Source organism: Ictidomys tridecemlineatus, chromosome 5, assembly GCF_052094955.1.
Source record: "Ictidomys tridecemlineatus isolate mIctTri1 chromosome 5, mIctTri1.hap1, whole genome shotgun sequence".
NCBI classification, from domain to species: domain Eukaryota; kingdom Metazoa; phylum Chordata; class Mammalia; order Rodentia; family Sciuridae; genus Ictidomys; species Ictidomys tridecemlineatus.
Genome location: NC_135481.1, coordinates 9,854,749 through 9,873,259, shown reverse-complemented (window position 1 = coordinate 9,873,259; position 18,511 = coordinate 9,854,749). Strand labels below are relative to the sequence as shown.

General features: G+C 40.1%; 1 protein-coding gene across 16 annotated transcripts in view; it reads right to left on the bottom strand.

Annotated features, from left to right (window-relative positions):
* Window positions 1-18,511, bottom strand: part of Edc3 (enhancer of mRNA decapping 3) — a 51,864-nt gene that overhangs the window by 6,126 nt on the left and 27,227 nt on the right. For 15 of the 16 annotated variants that reach the window (XM_021728393.3, XM_040273904.2, XM_021728363.3 and 12 more), the window contains 2 exons: window positions 17,023-17,358; window positions 364-517 (listed from right to left, as the gene is read on the bottom strand). In XM_021728393.3, coding sequence (XP_021584068.2) covers window positions 364-517; window positions 17,023-17,358 — 490 coding nt within the window. Of the gene's footprint in view, window positions 1-363; window positions 518-17,022; window positions 17,359-17,550; window positions 17,638-18,511 lie in introns of all 16 variants that reach the window. The other variant, XM_078049268.1, reaches the window with a different exon arrangement.

The following is an 18,511-nucleotide window of genomic DNA, read 5'->3' as shown; positions in this document are numbered from 1 at the left end:
CAAGACTGAGTTGCATTCCCAGACACTGAAAGTGACTGGTGAATGTCAAAGGAGTTTCAAAGCCAGACAGTTGCTGTCATGAAGGAAAGGAAGAATGAGAGAAGAGTGAGGACTTCCAAGAGACAAGTGAGAGGAGGAGCAAAGAACCCTGCCGCATCACATTAAAAGAGAACATGCTTTTCCAAAACTGAGGGAAAAGCCATCATAGGCAGTGGGTTTTTTTCAAGTGACTAGAGAGGCTCACAAGACAACCTAACTAGCTAACTCTAGCTAACTCTCCTGCACACATGTAAGGCACTGTAGGGGTAACTAGGCAAGCTTTATCACCCCACATTCACCCTTCCCAGTTCTAGAGGCACTTACCTATTAGGTCCTCCAAGAAGGGTAAGCGCCATCTGACTGGCACATACACCTGTCATCTCCAGTCTCCGCTCCAAGGTCAGCCCATGCTTCTCAGCTACAGATAATAGCTTTTTATGTAGTTCATAGGAAACACTTGGTACCACCAGGCCAGAGTCTATGGTTCAATAGGAGGCAAAGAGATAATGGGAAAGTGACTATGGGAAACCAGATCCAAAAGAGGTACACTGTATTCTGAATTCTGCACATGCCAATATTTTAAGACTAATCCTCTGCTGGCTTATCATCTTCCTCTTCCTCTTCTGGGACTGAGGCATACTCTGCAGCCTCCAGAGCTTAAGTAGAAAATGATGAACTAACTTGTTTCATATCAAACTCATCTTCCCTTAGCAGTTTAGCTTTAGACCATGAAAGACAAACCCACCATGTGTTTTGGGTACTACCAAAAGAAGACTGGCACACACCATGTAACTATCACATTAAAAGAGAACATGCTTTTCCCAAACTGGGGGAAAGTAATCCTGGGCAGTGGAGTTTTCTTCACAAGCAGGCCCTTCATTCTGTCCAAAAAGTGAACAGATACTACTTAATACTTTGATCCTTTGGCCTGCTTTTTGTTGTTGTTGTTGTTGTTGTTTGTTTTCCTTGATACCAGGGATTGAACTGAGAGGCACTTAACCACTGAGTCACAATCCCCAAGCCCTTTTTTGTTTTTACTTTTAAAATATTTTTTAGTTGTTGGTAGACCTTTATTTATTTATTTTTTATTTATTTGTTCGTGGTGCTGCGAATTGAACCGAGTGCCTCACGCATGTTAGGCAAGTGCGCTACCACTGAGCCACAATCCAGCCCCACTTTTTTATTTTGAGACAGTGTCTCACTAAGTTGCTGAGGGCCTTGCTTAGTTGCTGAAGCTGATTAGCCAAGAAGACTTGTTTCATTTATCTACTCCCCATTTGCTCTATCTTAGCCCTTCCTCTTTGCTTAAGGAATTCAGCTAGCAACCAGATGCTATGGCACACATCTGTACTGCCAGCAATTCCGGAGGCTGAGGTAAGAGGATCTCAAGTTCAAGGATAGCCTCAACAACTTTGTAAGGCCCTCAGCAACTTAGCAAGGCCCTAAGCAATTTACCAAGACCCTGTCTCAAAATAAAAAACAAAAAGGGCAGGGACGTGGTTCAGTGATTAAGCACCCTGGGTTCAATCCGCAGCATCAATTAATTAATTCAGCTGGCAATGTTTTCTCAAGTTATTTATTTCTCCCCATTCAGGGTGACTGTAAACAAATACATCACAGAGAAGGAATACAAGACAAATAACCTACAGCTTGCCTTAAGCTACTTGTAAGAATCTTGAACCTTTATTATTCACCACAAAGACAATTCTAAAAAGGTTGTAGAGAATCACAGTCACTATAAGTACTTGGCTCTTGAAGGCTCAAAGCCACAGTCAGCTGATACATTTGAAGTCTGTAGTCTGTGCATCAATAGCAGCACACTAGTAACATTTCAGGGCTCAGAAAACCAAGACAGGAAAAAAACAGCAAACTCAAAAACTGTTGATCTGCAACAGACTGCTTTTGCTTTAACAACCAAGGTCTCCTTGCCTGCAAAATGCCACTGTCATTATATAAATGACAAAGCCTCTCCTAAGGGCTGGCCATAGGAGAACAGACCCACTGCCTAAGAACCCCATTTCACTTCACTGGCTGATGGAGCAACAAATGCAGATTCTAATTATCAAGTCATCTTGGGATTACACATAATTAACTAGTTTTGACTAGCTGGAACAGGTTTCATTTTAGGTCCTGTGTTCTCAGCTATATTGGATTGTAAACTCTTCAAAGTAGGAAAATATGTCTTTTACTTCTTTGGCCCTCACCTCCCCAATTTGTTTCAGCCACACTTATCAACAAAGATTGAGTTTTCATCAGGTGCTTAAACATAAAAATGATGGAATCCTTGTGCTATTTTGGAACTCATCTAACTTTAAGGTTTAAATTTTCAGCAAATTCATTACCATCCCATTGACCCAGAGTCCTGTATAAAAAACTTGGCCTCTTCATTGGTCATTTCAGAATAAAATAAGTTCTCCCAGATATCCAGTCCCATCTGCAGAGATTCTGAGCACCACGGTGAGGCTATAGCTGCACATTTTAGCAACAGGAAGCCAAGCACAAAGACTGATCCTATAGCATCCAGGTCTGTATCCTCTTAAGACAGCAGAATGAAAACAATTTAATGTAATTATAATAATATAAAATGCCTAATATTTTAAAGACTATTCTACTAATGCTTTCTTCTACCTGCCTAAGTGCTATTTCTGTTTAGAGCAGAGGCAACAAACAATGCCATTAGGTAGGAGTGCAGAGTCTCTCCTATCACCTTTCTGAAATGTCACACACTGGTATCCTAGGTGCCAATGCTGGAGGCTGCAGCCTGTCTTTGTGTATCAACAGCTGATTAAAAGAGCCATTTTTATGACCCACTTCAGACATGCAAATGTTATCAGAACTCATTAGGAACCCTTGATCACAGTGTGAAAAAGTTGGCTGAATTCTCAAGAGTCTTAAGCCACTAACAATCTCAAACTTGTCAGACAAGTCATACCTTACCTACTTCAAACACTCTCTTTACATACAAACTTACACAAGGTAGAACATTCATCCAAGACACTGCATTCCTCTATCCATTCATCAGAACTTTCTCTGATGAATCTGAATAGGTGAGGGCAGAGTTCTTGGGCTGCTACCCAACAAATCAAGCTCCCTTCTGGGTCTGGCTCCTACTGCTAGGTTGTTCTCTTGCTTCCAACATCTCTGTAGAAAAGCAGAGCCAATGCTGCTACCTACCCCACCTTGGCTGGCTAGATGTACAGCTGGACATTGAGCTTCTTACCATCTCCCCACTAGTCTATGTTGGGGTGGGGTGGGTGTAGGCACTGCTGTTGAACTGACATATTTTTATAACCTAGACTGCTCACAGTCTGGCAGTAATGGGGTTTAGAACTCCTCTATCCTTTACTCTGATTGCTTCTCTGAAAGCAATGTGCAGCACCAATTTCTTATTTTAAACATTTACACACTAGTCCAACTAGTAAAACAGGCTTATCAGAAACAGGCAGAGGGAATAAAATAAACTCCAAAGGAAAGGAACCAAGAACATAGCGTGTAAAATGCAAACAATAACACTGTCAAAGCCTGAATATGTGCCAAGTCTAATTATGTTTGGGTTGGAAGGTAGATCTTTATTGTTTAGGAATCAAGGCAATAAAATCAGTTGAGGTTGCTCTAAATATTAATATGTATTTTACAGCTGTAGATGAAACAATAAAGGGAGCTATAATTACAACCAGTTCGTGACATGCAGAGCAATCCTTAGGATCTGATTAACCTTTGGGCATCAAAGCAAATGACTCAAGCACAAGCAGGTCAGGCCAGGAAAGAAGATCCTCCCTGCACAAACCCATTCCACAGCATGGCTACCTCCTGAGGCCACAGATCCAGCAGCCTAGTCCAGTATTGCATGTGCCTGACTCTTGCCATGTGTTCACTTCTGTTCTGCTCATTCCAGTACCACTGAGGCCTTTCCCTCCCCATGGATATGTGTGCACATTCTCACACCTTCCATGGCACCTCTACTCCCTCAGACACCTTTTTGCACCATATCCAAGTTCTTCCTTTCTTCCCAACCTCCCCAGCCTTTCTGCTAACAGACTCCCACAACCAATTGCTCTCTCAGATCTAACTCAATTCTCATCTGGACATGGCCCTTTAGTTGGAAAGGCTGTGTGAGTCCCAAGTCTTATCAACAAGAAAGAGCAGAACTCATTAATGAGCATGGAAGTTCTTTAGATCTGTAAATTCTAATTCCATTCTGCAGGAGACACAAAATGGGGCAGTGATATCACACACTTTTGGGATACAAAACCACTGGCAAATTGGTGCTTTCAGCCCAGCAACATAAAGGCAGTTCCTGGAGCTTTACATTATAGCTACACAAAATACAATTTATTGTCAAATTTAACTCATAAAGAAGGATTCACTGTAAAGACTCTATAGTCAACTACTTTTTTGGCCCACAAGACATTCCATAATTTGGCCACATCTTTCACATAACCTTGACCTTGTACCCAACCCCCACCAGACCCCAGACACCTTGGCTGCCTTCTGGTGCCTAAATACTCCATGTTCCTTCTGGCTTCCCTCTCCTGACACTCTCTTCTTTTCTGATGCTACCCACATAGTGCTGGGTTTTCACTCTTGGCTTTCACTCTTTCATCTCAGCATGTTAACTTATTTCCTTCATTGTATTTAATACATCTGTAAGTAATTTTTTAAAAACTTTTTAATTCACCTTGCTATACTGCAAACTCCACAGAGGTGGTAACTCAGCCTTGTTCATTGCTGTAACCTTTATTCCTCACTTTGCCCTTAATAGCACAGTGTTTGGAGAACAGTTTTCTAGAAAAAAGTTACAAAAGTATGTTAAATTACTGGACAAATGGGGAGGGAAACCTGTACAACAGATCTGAGGTCAGCCTCAGGGCATTCCATTCTTCAGTTGGATAAGGGCCCAGCTGTAATCAAAGACACTGGAGTGCAAGATGTTTCTGACTCTTACTCCACTCCTTCTCTTTCCCAGTTATAACTGCACCAACTTTCTTATTCATATTGGGCCTCATTCTTCCAGACCAAAGCTCCACAACTATTCTCAATAAGATAACTTACTAATTATGAGAGTGAAAATTATCTTTACAATGAAAAAAATCTAGAGGATTTTTGACAGCTTATCAAGTGATCAAATGTCCCAATGATGAGACAATATGATATGGGGTGATGGGATGCTTCAGAAACATATATAGAGAGCACCACTCCAATCCTGGACAACATGTTTAACATGAATCAAAACAAAAGGAAACAAAGAATTAAAACTAAAGGATATTCTACAAATCAACTGCTTTAAAAAATACAGCTATAAAAGACATTATTGGGACAATTGGGAAGTACTGCATATAGAGTATTGTAAAAATATTACATAATATTTTTGTGCAGAATGAAACAGATAAGGGTACAGAAAAAGAATAGAAGGATCAAACAGAACTAATTTTAGGGGACAGAGGGAATCTATGGGGTAGCATGACAAACTAACAGATGATGAAAATTTCAAGAAAAATTATGAAGGAAACAGAAAACCTGGAGCCAGAATGAATATAACCAAGGATAAAGAGAAATTTTCTGCTTCAAAAGTAATCCACACTGTCTACCATTCAATCCGAAAAAAAAAAAAAAGAAAAAAAAGGTCTCCTTTCTTTCTTTTTTTTTTTTTTTTGAGATGGGGATGGTCTTGCTAATTTGCCCAGGCTGGCCTCAAACTTGTGATTTTCTGGTCTCAGTCTCTCAAATAGCTAGGTTTATGGGTATACATCACTGTGTCTGACTCCAGATTTGAATATTTATGAGAAGGAAAAGGAAAAAGTGGCCCAAAGTTTCATGATGGACATCTGAAGAATGGTGAGTATGAGGATATAAATGGGAATGCTAAGGAATCAGGATACTAGCGGGCATGAACAACTCAGCTTTGGTGTGCTGAATTTGAGGAAGATGGTGGATATTTGAAATCAAACTCCTTTCTTACTCTGGCTAGACCCCTGTGGTTCTGAGGACATATATTAGCAAAGTAGCCACATGAGTACAGATCAATGCAGTTCTGGTATGAACAATCGGGATGCATCATCAAAAACTCATATTGTGGCTGAGGATGTGGCTCAGGAGTAGAGCACCTGCCTAGTATGCATGAGGGCCCTGGATTCAATCACCAGCACCATCAAAAAACAAAAACAGGGACTGAGGTTGTGGCTCAGCGATAGAGTGCTCGCCTCACACATGAGAGACCCTGGGTTCAATGCTCAGCACCACATAAAAATAAATAAATAAAATAAAGGTACAAAAAAAATTATAAAAAACAAACAACAATAACAAAAAATAAAATTCCATACCCCCACCCTCACCCGGCCAAACCCACAAAATACAAAATAACCCTCAGGTTATCAGACTATACTGTGCTAGGCTTCCGATCCTCTAGTTTGCAATTAAAACTCTTAAAATTCTGGCAATAGCTGCTATGAAGTCTTTTCCAGTGGAAATCTGTGAGAAGTACAAGGTTCATTACTGGGGTCATATTCCAGCCAAAACATCTATCTTAACTGTGCAGGCCTTCGTAAGACCTCATGTGATTGCCAATAAACACAAGCAAGCTCTACCATCTGCCTGATTACATAGGCCCAGAAGCTCTGAAGGTTTTTAAGAGAGAAATGGGAGTAATTACTACCTGCATTCCCTGGCACTAGAGGATCTGCTAGAACATGCTGTTCCCCAAATCAATCACAACAGTCTGTTTGCAGAGTGACAATTTCAGAAACTAGGCTCATTAGCTCTGCTAAATGAAAAGTTGTGCCATTTGGTATAGATGTACAAAGTCATCCCTCCAGGCATCCTAGTCCAGAACACCTCTATAATTTATCCTCTACTGTCTCCTATTTATAACTGTTCCTCAGAATGCCCTCTGTGCAACACCTGATCTAACCTCTGAACACAGGATGGAGGAATGAGGTAGGGCTGATGGTCATGGGGAGACTCTGCTAGGAACCTACGTGGATCAGAGTCTGCGGACCCTGATGGTTTGAGGAGGCAATAAGATGACAACTCAACACCACTGCAGCAGCTGCATGATTTTGAGTGAGCAGGAGCCTGGTCAGGAGCACAACAGCTGCAGAAGGATGCATTCCTATCCTTAAGGTAAAATTCTTCAGTGGCTACTTCTAAAATCTAAATTTATTTCTACATGAATTAAATTACTCCCAAACATATGTGCATACGCATGCATGTGTACATGTACCCTACACACTTCCTAACTACCTGTTTTGAGGAGATAAAAACACTGCTGGTCTTAGAAGCATCAGAAGGCTTCTTCAGGGAATCTTAGTGACAAGAAATGGAATAAAGAGGTCAAGGCTCAGAGGCAGAACGGAATGCCAACTGAAGAAGACAACTGCCAGAATGGAAATGTGACTGGTCTCAAAAGCAAGAGACCCCCCATCAAGGCTCAACAACTTGGCTAGCCAAGGTGGGAAGAGTACAACCATAAAGCAGTAGGGATAAACCAACAGTGGCTTCACCAGCTACTCCCCTTTGGAGCACAGACCAAGAGAAATCAATCTAAGAAAGTGCTGCTAGAGCATAAACCAGAGTGCTTCACTCAAAACTCTGACTGGATTCTTTGCAAACTCTAGTTCAGGTATTGCTGCTCCCTAAATCCCAGCAGACATAGTATTGAGATACAGAATCATTCTTCAAGCAAAGCTGATGGAACACTGCAGAGAAGCAAAGCCTGCACCAACAGTATCTTACTGCCTTCCATCTGCGCTTCTACATACTTGAGGACAGAAGAGGCTACAGAGTGCAGAACAGATGGTGGAGGCTTAATAAAAGTCCACCTCAAAGGAAAAGCTCATGAGCAAAATTTTATTATAACCCAGGAAACAAAGAATTCAAGTGACTATTTTTTTCCCTGGTACTGGGGATTCAACCCACAGGGGGGCACTTAACAACTGAACCATATTCCCAGTCCTTTTTTTGAAAATTGTATACTTATTTATTTGTTTTTATGTGGTGTTGAAAATCGAACTCAATGCCTCACACATGCCAGGCAAGCACTCTACCACTGAGCTATAACCCCAGCTCCTCCAGTCCTTTTTTCATTTTAGGACTATGTCTCACTAAGCTGCTGAGGCTAGCTTTGAACTTGTGATCCTCCTGCCTCTGACTCCTGTGTTACGCCTCTGCATCTGGCTCTAGGGACTTTTAAGTCACTTCTAATCAAAGGTTTACTGGAACACCTAGCTCCAGCTCCAGCAAAATGGAATAGATAACACAGAACAATGCAAGCTCATAGAGATGCCATGGAAATTAAGTGAAGTGAGCACATGAAGTGTTCTAGAAAAATGAGCATTACCTGTTATGTTGTTGATTATGATGCTGCTGCTTCTCCTAAACTAGGTCCTTATGCTCCCCATTCTGCTACTGCTAAGAGCTATATCCACTTTCTTTTGGTGCTGGAGTTTGAATCTAGGAGTATATAACCACTGAGCCATACCCCTAGCCAACCAACCTCTGATTTGGAAACAGGATATCCCTAAGTTGGGGACGCTGACCTCAAACTTACAATCCTTCTCTCTTAGCCTCCTGAGTTGCTGGAATTACAGCCATGTACCACCAACACCTGGCTAAGCCATATCCACTTCTACTACTTCTGTATTTATACATTTGGCTGCGCTATACTCTAAAATCCCTGACTTAGAGACATAGCCATTTGCAATTCACATTTGAAATTTGAGGGGTGGTGGTCTTGTTATATTGTTAGTCTAAAATTCATGAGCTCAAGTGATTCTCCCACCTCAGCCTCCTGTGTCATTGGGACTATAGAATTGTGCCACTGCACCCCCTTTGAAGTCAAATATTCATTAACAATTACAAGCTGGGAATTGTGCTAGTTGCTTTTCTATAGTCTCATTTACCTGACAAGTAATATCCTACTTATCAATAAGGGAACAGGCTCAGTAATCTCTCTCTGATCTCAAAATTCAAGTCTAACTCTACAGAAGCCTCCTCACTGAAGCTCTTAAAACCTACCCCTCACCTCTCTATCCCTCAGTGTAGCAATTTTAATTACTATTTGCTTCCTCTGATCTCAGTCACAAAGCATGGGAGGAGGAGGAAAAAAAAAAAAAAAACACAAGATAATGCAGGTCACTGTCATTCTTCCTTCCTGACTCCCCTTGCTCATTCAACTGTTGCCCACACTCTACCAACTGAGCCATGTTACCAGTCCTTTTTATTTTATTTAGAATCAGGGTCTCATTAATTTGCTGAGACTGACCTCGAACTTATGATTCTCCTGTCTCAACAACTCTGAGTCACTGAGATTGCAGGCATGTGCCATCATGCCCAGCTGTCCACCTGTTTTCAATCATCATATTCTATCAAATTCCTTTTTGTCACTTCTCCCACATCTGTGTGTGGTTTGGGGGGGTGGGGTTTGTTTTTTGGTACTAGGGATTGAACCAAGAATGGTTTACCACTGGCCTCCAGTTTCACCCCTTTTTATTTTGATTTTGAGACAAGGTCTTGCTAAATTGCTGAGGCTGGCCTCAAACTTGTAATCCTCCTGCCTTAGCCTCCAGAGCTCCTGGGATTCCAGGCATGTGCCACTCCACCTAGCCCTTTGTGTTCCTTTCTGTTCAACAGTTCAAACCCTTGGCATATTAATTGTTTAATGGGCATAAATGGTCCTGCTCTTGTCTCCTCTCCCTGTTCTACCCTGAATTCTACTGAGACCAGTATTTCTAAGGGAGATTGGAATCATATAATGTTCCCAATTCAAAATCCTTCAAACATTCCCCATGGTTGTAGAACAAAGATATCACTGGCTCACAAGGCCCCCGTGCTTTGGTGCAAAGCTACTTTTAATGTCTTTTACTCACCCAAATTCTGCTGTATGACCAGTTTCACATAAAGCCCTTTACTCCCACTATCCACAAGCACCAGCCTAGCCTACCACAAACAACTTCCTCTTTCACTGTAGCTGGTGAAATCCTGCCCATGCTCTAAAGCTGCCATTCCCACTCCTTTACTGAAGCATTCCCTGATCCAGCCTCCAGGAGCCCTCCTGCCTCTCAATACCTGGTGCACTAATATCCATACCCTCACTGGACTCTGGGCATATACAGTATCTCTGCATCTCCATCACATTTTAATAAACTGGAGGCAAGGATTGTCTTATGAATGACTTACACATAATATAAACAGCGTTTTGACTGACCCAAATTGTCCTTTAGAATATTAGGAGTGTTAAGCGAAGATCTGTCTCTGAAGTCTTACCACTCTCCAAAGCAGTGTTCTTTGGGAACATCTCACTAACCACAGAGTACTCATATGATCTAGCATTTTATATTTAAACTTAATATTCATCAATAAATAGATGAAAAAAAATGTTTAGCATCTCTAGAAATCAGAGAAATGTAAATCAAAACTACTTGAAGATTTCATCTCATGCCAGTCAGATTGGCAGTTATCAAGAACACAGACAACCATAAACGTTGGTGAGGATGTGGGGGGAAAAGGTACACTCACATTGCTGGTGGGACTGCAAATTGGTGCAACTAATCTGGAAAGCAGTATGGAGATTCCTCAGAAAACCTGGAATGGAACCACCATTTGACCCAGCTATTCCACTCCTCGGACTATACTCAAAGGACTTAAAACCAGCATACTCCAGTGATGGCAGCCACATCGATGTTTGTAGCAGCTCAATTCACAATAGCTAAACTGTGGAAGCAACCTAGATGCCCTTCAATAGATGAATGGATAAAGAAACTGTGGTATATATACACAATAGAAATATTACTCAGCATTAGAAGAGAATAAAATCATGGCATTTGCAGGTAAATGGAGGGAGTTTACTTCATGCTAAACAAAGTTAGCCAATCCCTAAAAATCAAAGGCCAAATATTCTGATAAGTGGATGCTGGGAGGGGAGAGGCATGGGAAAAACAGAGGAACTTTGATTGGGCAAAGGAGAGTGAGGAGGGTAGGGAGGATGCATGGGGGCAGGAAAGATGGTGGAATGAGATGGACATCATTACCCTAGGTACATGTGGTGTGACACTAAATCGTGTACAACCACAGAAATGTAGTGCTGCAATTATGGACAATGAATCAAAATGCATTCTGCTGTCATATATACCTAAATAAAATCAATAAATTAAAAAAAAAAAAACCTTAGGGGCTGGGGTATAGCTCAGTTGGTAGAGTGCTTTCTTTGCATGCACAAGGCCCTGGGTTCAATCTCCAGTACCACCACCAAAAAAAAAAAAAAAAAAAAAAAAACCTTAACATTCACGTGGGTGTGTACACACACACACACACACACACACACACACACACATACACACACACACAGAGAATATGTCTCCCAAAATTTCAAATTACAAGCTTGGAGCCAGAGAGATTCTAATCAATTCAGGGGATGAACAATGGACACCATTATTTTGCCGGGTAGGCCCAAGTTAGAAGAATGCCTGACAGTCTGTGATTGTTGGAGACAGCAAGCCTGCCAAAGGACCTAAAAGGACTTTCCAGGGAGAAAAGATTTGGATGAAACAAAATGCTAAATTTATTTGCTTCCTGAATGTTTTCTCAATCAAAAGACAGATTATAACATGCCCCCTCCCACACACAGTTGGCAAAGAGTATTGCCAAAAGGAGTATGAGCAATTAGCAAATAATGGCTTGTACACTGTTGACACCACTTAGCATGAAGTCAATATGTAGGATACCAGCAGCAAGCTGTCAGATCCCAAAACCCAAACCATCACCAAATGGGTATAAACATGCTGTTCTTTTTTGCTACTCTGGGAATTAGCAGAAAATATTTAGTATTCTAGGACATGAAGGTCAAAAGGCCAGACTGGAGCACTATCCAGGAAACTGCTGATCTTAACTGGACTGTTTCTGTGAGACTATTAAAAAGGATGTATGGGCTGGGGATGTGGCTCAAGCGGTAGCACACTCGCCTGGCATGCGCAGGACACTGGTTTCGATCCTCAGCACCACATAAAAATAAAATAGAGATGTTGTGTCCACCGAAAACTAATATATATATATATATATATATATATATATATATATATATATATATATATTTAAAAAATTCTTTTTTAAAAAAAAGGATGTAGCCTATTTTGCTATTAAACTAGCTTTCTCATACTACATCCTTTCCTCTTTAACTTATCCCCATTCAGATGAGAAAAAGAGATGTGATGGGTAAGTTAAGAGCTTTTGCCTCTCTGAGCCTCGTGTCTTCATCTATAAGATAAGAAAATTACACTAGATAACCAAGTAACACTAATATTTTATGGCACTAAATTGTTCCTTCAAATATTCTAAATACTTTGCCTTATTCTGATCCTAACACTTAGATAATAGTTTCAACTGAAAAAGTGTCCTCAGCTCTGCACTATCTGAATACTGCTTGGTAAAAATGTGCTCGAGGTGAACACACCTTGAAGCTGAAGTAGAGATGAAAGCCAGTCACAAAAGCTACTCAGCAAGATAACTGCTGCTTGCTCTATTTCCAGCAAAACGAAGGGGCTTTTATTTCTATCCCTTATCACTGTTAAGAACAACAAGATAGCCTGATGTAGGATACCAGCAGCAAGCTGTCAGAATCCCAAAACCCAAACCATCACTGGACAAGAAGTTGCTGGGCTTCTTGTCCCCTCACTGTTATGCACAATGTAGAATGTCACTGGTCACTACAAACCACAAGATGACATACCCAGGTTCTTGGCCAACCACCAGCATTTGTTTGCTGGTGGCAATTTTAGGAAAATAGTTTCTTGAGAGGAGACAACTTGATATCTCTTGTCATTTAAAACAAAATCAAGTTGGAGAGGTGAATGCAAAATAGGAAAAATGTCCACCTCTTCTTTTACCTACTTTAGTTAAGTGTTTTCTCAGGCTCTTTTAAATCTGAGAAACTTTGCTACTTCACGCTGTTATTATCACCCTTTTAGTCATTTGATTCCAAGGCAGACCATAATCTTCCCCAACTCAGGAATTCCTGCAGTGTAAATAAATTTCAGGATATCACATATTGTATAATCCAACAACATTAGCAGCACCACCCAGGTAGATAAAGAGGGCTACCAGCAGGAGCAGCTTCCTTTACAACTGAGGAACCAGTCAGAGGTGGACAGCTGGTGAACATGGGAATAGTGACTAATGGATAACTAAATGCCTTTGAAAAACAAAACCTTGTAAATTAATTAAGTCTAATTCTGAGCAAGGTCATTTATCTTTACACAAGTGGTAAAAATCAAAGGAGTTCAGCAGTCACACTCCCAACTGCCACGTCAGGGAATTTCCTTGGTAAAGAGGTACATGCCTACCATAATCTGCAGGTGATGAACAAATAATTTTTACCTTTTTTTTTTTTTTTTTGAGAGAGAGAGAGAGAGAGAGAGAGAGAGAGAGAATTTTTTAATATTTATTTTTTAGTTTTCAGCGGACACAACATCTTTATTTGTATGTGGTGCTGAGGATCAAACCCAGGCCGCACGCTTGCCATACGAGCGTGCTACCACTTGAGCCACATCCCCAGCCCTTTTTACCCTTTCTTAATCTGACAGTCTGCTTATTTTTCACATTGAAAGCACATGCAACATAAAAACATATTTAAAAGACAGTGCACCTCATCAAGGGAGGTTCATCCCAGGGACGCAAGTTGGTTCAACATATGGAAATCAATAAATGTAACACATCATATCAATAGACTTAAAGACAATCATATGATTATCTCAACAGACGCAGAAAAAGCATTTGACAAAATTTGGCATCTATTCATGTTCAAAACACTAGAAAAACTAGGGATAGTAGGAATACACCTCAACATTGTAAAAGCTATATATATGCTAAATCCAAGGCCAACATCATTGTAACTGGAGGAAAACTGAAAGCACCTTTCCAAAAATTGGAACAAGACAGGGATGCCATCTTTCATCACTTCTATTCAATTTAGTCCTGGAGACTATAGCCAGAGCAATTAGAAGAAAGAAATTAAAGGGATACAAATAGGAAAATAAGAACTCAAACTATCCTTATTTGCTGACTACATGATTCTATATTTAAAAGACCTAAAAACTCTACCAGAAAACTTCTAGAACTCATAAATGAGTTCAGCAAAGTAGCAGGATACAAAATTAACACCCATAAATCAATTATGGTCCTATACATCAGTGATGAACCAACTGAGAGAAATTTAGAAAACTAACCCATTCACAATAGCCTCAAAGAAAAGAAAATATCTGAGACTCAATCTAACAAAAGAGGTGAAAGACCTTTACAATGAAACGTATAGAACACTAAAGAAAGAAATTGAAGAAGATCTTAGAAGAAAGAAAGATCTCTCATGTTCTTGGATAGGTAGACTTAATACCATCAAAATGGCCATACTATCAAAAGCACTATACAGATTTAATGCAATTCTTATTAAGGTTCCGATGACATTCTTCATAGAAAGAGAAGAGGCAGTCATGAAATTCATTTGGAAAATCAAGAGGCCTAGAATAGCCAAAGCAATCCTTAGCAAGAAAAGTGAAGCAGGAGGCCTCACAATATCAAACCTTAAATTATACTACAGAGCTATAGTAACAAAAATGGCACGGTATTGGCACCAAAACAGATATGAAGACCAATGGTACAGGATAGAAGACACAGAGCAAAACCCAGATAAATACAAACTAGACAAAGGTGCCATAACATGCATTGAAGAAAAGACAGCCTCTTCAACAAATGGTGCTGGGAAAACAGGAAATCCACATGTAACAAAATGAAATTAGACTCCTATCTCTCATCCTGCACAAAAATCAACTCAAAATGAACCAAGGACCTAGGCATTAGACCAGAGAACTTGTACCTACTAGAAGAAAAAGTCAGCCCAAAGCTCCATCATGTCATCTTAGGAACCAAATTCCTCAACAAGATTCCTAAAGCACAAGAAGTAAAATCAAGAATAAATAAAAGGGATGGTATCAAACTATAAAGCTTCTTTACAGCAAAAGAAACAATAACTAATGTGAAGAGAGAGCCTATAAAATGGGAGAATATATTTGCCACTTGCACTTCAGATACAGCATTAATCTCCAGGATATATAAAAAACTCGAAACACAATCAATCAATGAATATGTATGAAAAAATATTCAACATCCCTAGCAATTAAAGAAATGCAAATTAAAACTTTACTGAGGGACAGGGGTTGTGGCTTAGCAGTGGAGCCCTTGCCTGGCATATGTGAGGCACTGGGTTCGATTCTTGGCACTGCATATAAATAAATAATAAAGGTACATTGACAACTAAAAAATATTAAAAAAAAAAACCTATACTGAGATTCTATCTCACCCAAGTCAGAATGGTAATTATCAAGAATACAAGCAATAATAAATGTTGGCAAGGATAAGGGGGATAAAGTACACTCATACATTGGTGGTGGGACTGCAAATTGGTGCAACCAATCTGGAAAGCAGTATAGGGAGTCCTCAGAAAACTTTGACCCAGTTATCCCTTTCTTTTCTCAGCATATACCCAAAAGATTTGAAATCAGTGTAGTATAGTGATGCAGCCACATCAATGTTCATAGCAGCTCAATTCACAACAGCTAGGCTATGGAACCAACTAGGTTCCCTTCAATAATGTGGTACATATACAAAATGGAATATAACTCAGCCAAAAAAAGAATATTTACTAATACGTGGATGGAACTGGAGACTATCATGATAAGTGAAATAAGCCAATCCCAAAGAACCAAAGGCCAAATATTCTCTCTGATATGTGGATACTGACTCACAATAGGTGGAAGGAAGGGAGGAGTGGAGGTTCACTGGATTGGGAAAGGGGGTAATGGAGGAAAGAAGGAGGATGGGAATGGGAAAGATAGTAAATGAATCAGACATACCTTTCCTATGTTCATATATGAGTACATGACCAGTGTAACTCCACATCATGTACAACCACAAGTATGGGAAGTTATACTCCATGTATGTATGATACATCAAAATACATTCTACTGTCACATATAACTAAAAAGAACAAATTTTAGAAAAAAAGAAAAAACAAAGCAAGCTCTATATTCACCAAATACAAAAGAGCCCTACTGTTGTCTACAAAAAATGTCATGTGTGCTTTTCCTCCAAATACAACTAAATTGCCTCCACAATTTTCCGTGTTAACAACTATAAGCATTTAAGATTTATATTTCCTACATTCCAAACTTCAAACCAAAATGAAAATATTGTACTTGGTTCCATCTCTACTTCTTAAATGATAATGATTTTCTATTTAGCTCTTAGGATCACTCAACAACGATGGTTTGCAAACCATATTTCAAGAAACCCTGTTAATAGCATGGCTTGCGGGAAGGGGTTGGGCCAGAAATGAGGTGACCCCTCCTCCCATAGGTGCTTGTACCTGCTTCATAGGCCATGTTTTGAAGAAAAGGATCTAACCCCCCCCCACACACACACACAAGAACAAAAAAGATCAGTGAGGTAAAAGACCTAACTATCATCTATAGTGACCTACATTAACTACCAAGGCACTACTTTGTTACACGAAAATTATACTAGTCAAATTCTAGAACAAGGACAAACTAATTTATTGAGAGACTATTTTTAGCCAGTGGTTTCAATTACCCATCTTCAACTGTTTTTTTATACCACAAGTAACCAGTAAAACAAAATTGAACTGTACAGGCAATCTCAGAGAAGCCAGAGTGACAAAAGCTTTGTTAATCATAACATACTTAACAGCAGATAGGATACAGGATATACATGGACAGATAGAGGAATTCCTGCTTCTCGGTGGTACGGTGCTGAATTGGCCACAAACCCCAAGCAACAATAATACTAAGCCAATCACTGAGCCCCTTAAGTTACTTCCCAGTATAAGATTCTAACTCAAAAAGCTGTTTTTCTTCTGTTATGTTTCAAGCATAACAGAAATCAAAGAACAGTCTGTGGGATGTGACACCTGGTAGTGCAACTCACCTGTGCAGAATTCCTTGCTCACATTGTGGGGTACTGTGATCCTTCGGTAAACAATGGGCTCTGATTCCAGGATGTTCTCGTCATGGCGGTACCGAGTAGGCCTTTCATTTGGGATGCCCCGGGAACGGGTACCACTTCTCCTCTCATAGGTATCAATCTCCTCAAACACAGCTGCCTTGTCAAAAAGGGCCAGGTTCCCTTCAAAATCAAAATCTGTGTCTGGGATCTCTTCAATATCATCCCCGAAGCACTCGTCATCTTTATTCTTCATTTGGCCATTCTTCAAACCACTCTTCTTTGGAGTTGCCTGATTTGGGTGCCTGCTACTAGATGACCCTGAAGAAAATATAGGGACTAAAGTCAGTGTGCTCACAAATTGCTCAGTGGAAATAGAAAATACAGTACATTAGTCATTTGTGGAGAGTATGATGGGAATCAAAGGAAAAGGTAAATTATTTCTAAATCATAGTAAGTAGCATAAACTACCACAAATCTCATGTGGAATAACAGATTTCAAATATTACCCACCTGACTAGCTGATGAATACAATAAGCAGTACTATTGAAAGTCTCCACCGGTTCTGTCCTTCTTAAAGAGTGACTGACACTTTCACAACTGAGTATGAGAAAAGTGGAAAGGCAAGACCATAGGTGGCTTCAGTTTGAATGTCCTTCAATCATATAAGAGCATAATACTTCTACAGTAAAAGAAGGTCAAGCCCTCATAACATGAAACCCACAGGGAGATAGTATTCAACTGGCTCTTATTCTGTGCTTTCCCAGGAAGCAACTAAGGCTAGATCCCAATAGGAGGGAATACTTGCTTTAGAAAACAGATTGCAGATCTTGGGCCAGATATATTCCTACCACTATAAACTGGTATTCTGACTTTTAGGGCTGTCTTTAGACATTTTCATTAAATTCTTTCTTCAGCATTTTTTCTCTTCAAGTAAGCAGTTTCTGAACCTTCAAATAATGACAAGGTCCATATTAGGCTGATCCTGTAGAGACCCACCAAGATACACATCAACATCAGAACACCCAACCACCCTCCATTGCTGAGACCCTATTTGGCTACCACACATCAGTCATCAGTCAACTACTAATCTAGCAGCCAAGGCAGAAAATTCCACAAAATTCTCCAAACCACCCATCCCAGAGAATCCTGAATTAAATTTATACTCTTATCCCCACCTGACTACCCTGAAAGGGTGAACTAAGGGACTACTATGCACACTGGACCTCTGTCTTAATCTAAATAAATGTAATGTACTGTCTTTTGAGAGACGGAGTTCTTCAATTACTGAAAACCCTTGAGTAGCAATTGGAATGAGGAGGAGCAAACCCCCCTCACAAATTTCATCCCAGCTACACTGCTCTAACTCTCCTCACAGCACTCCCCATCAAAGGACCAAGTGTGAGAAGCCCTATCAATCAGTTACAGTTCTATCATTAAAATGCTATATAATCTTATATTCATCATTCAACTT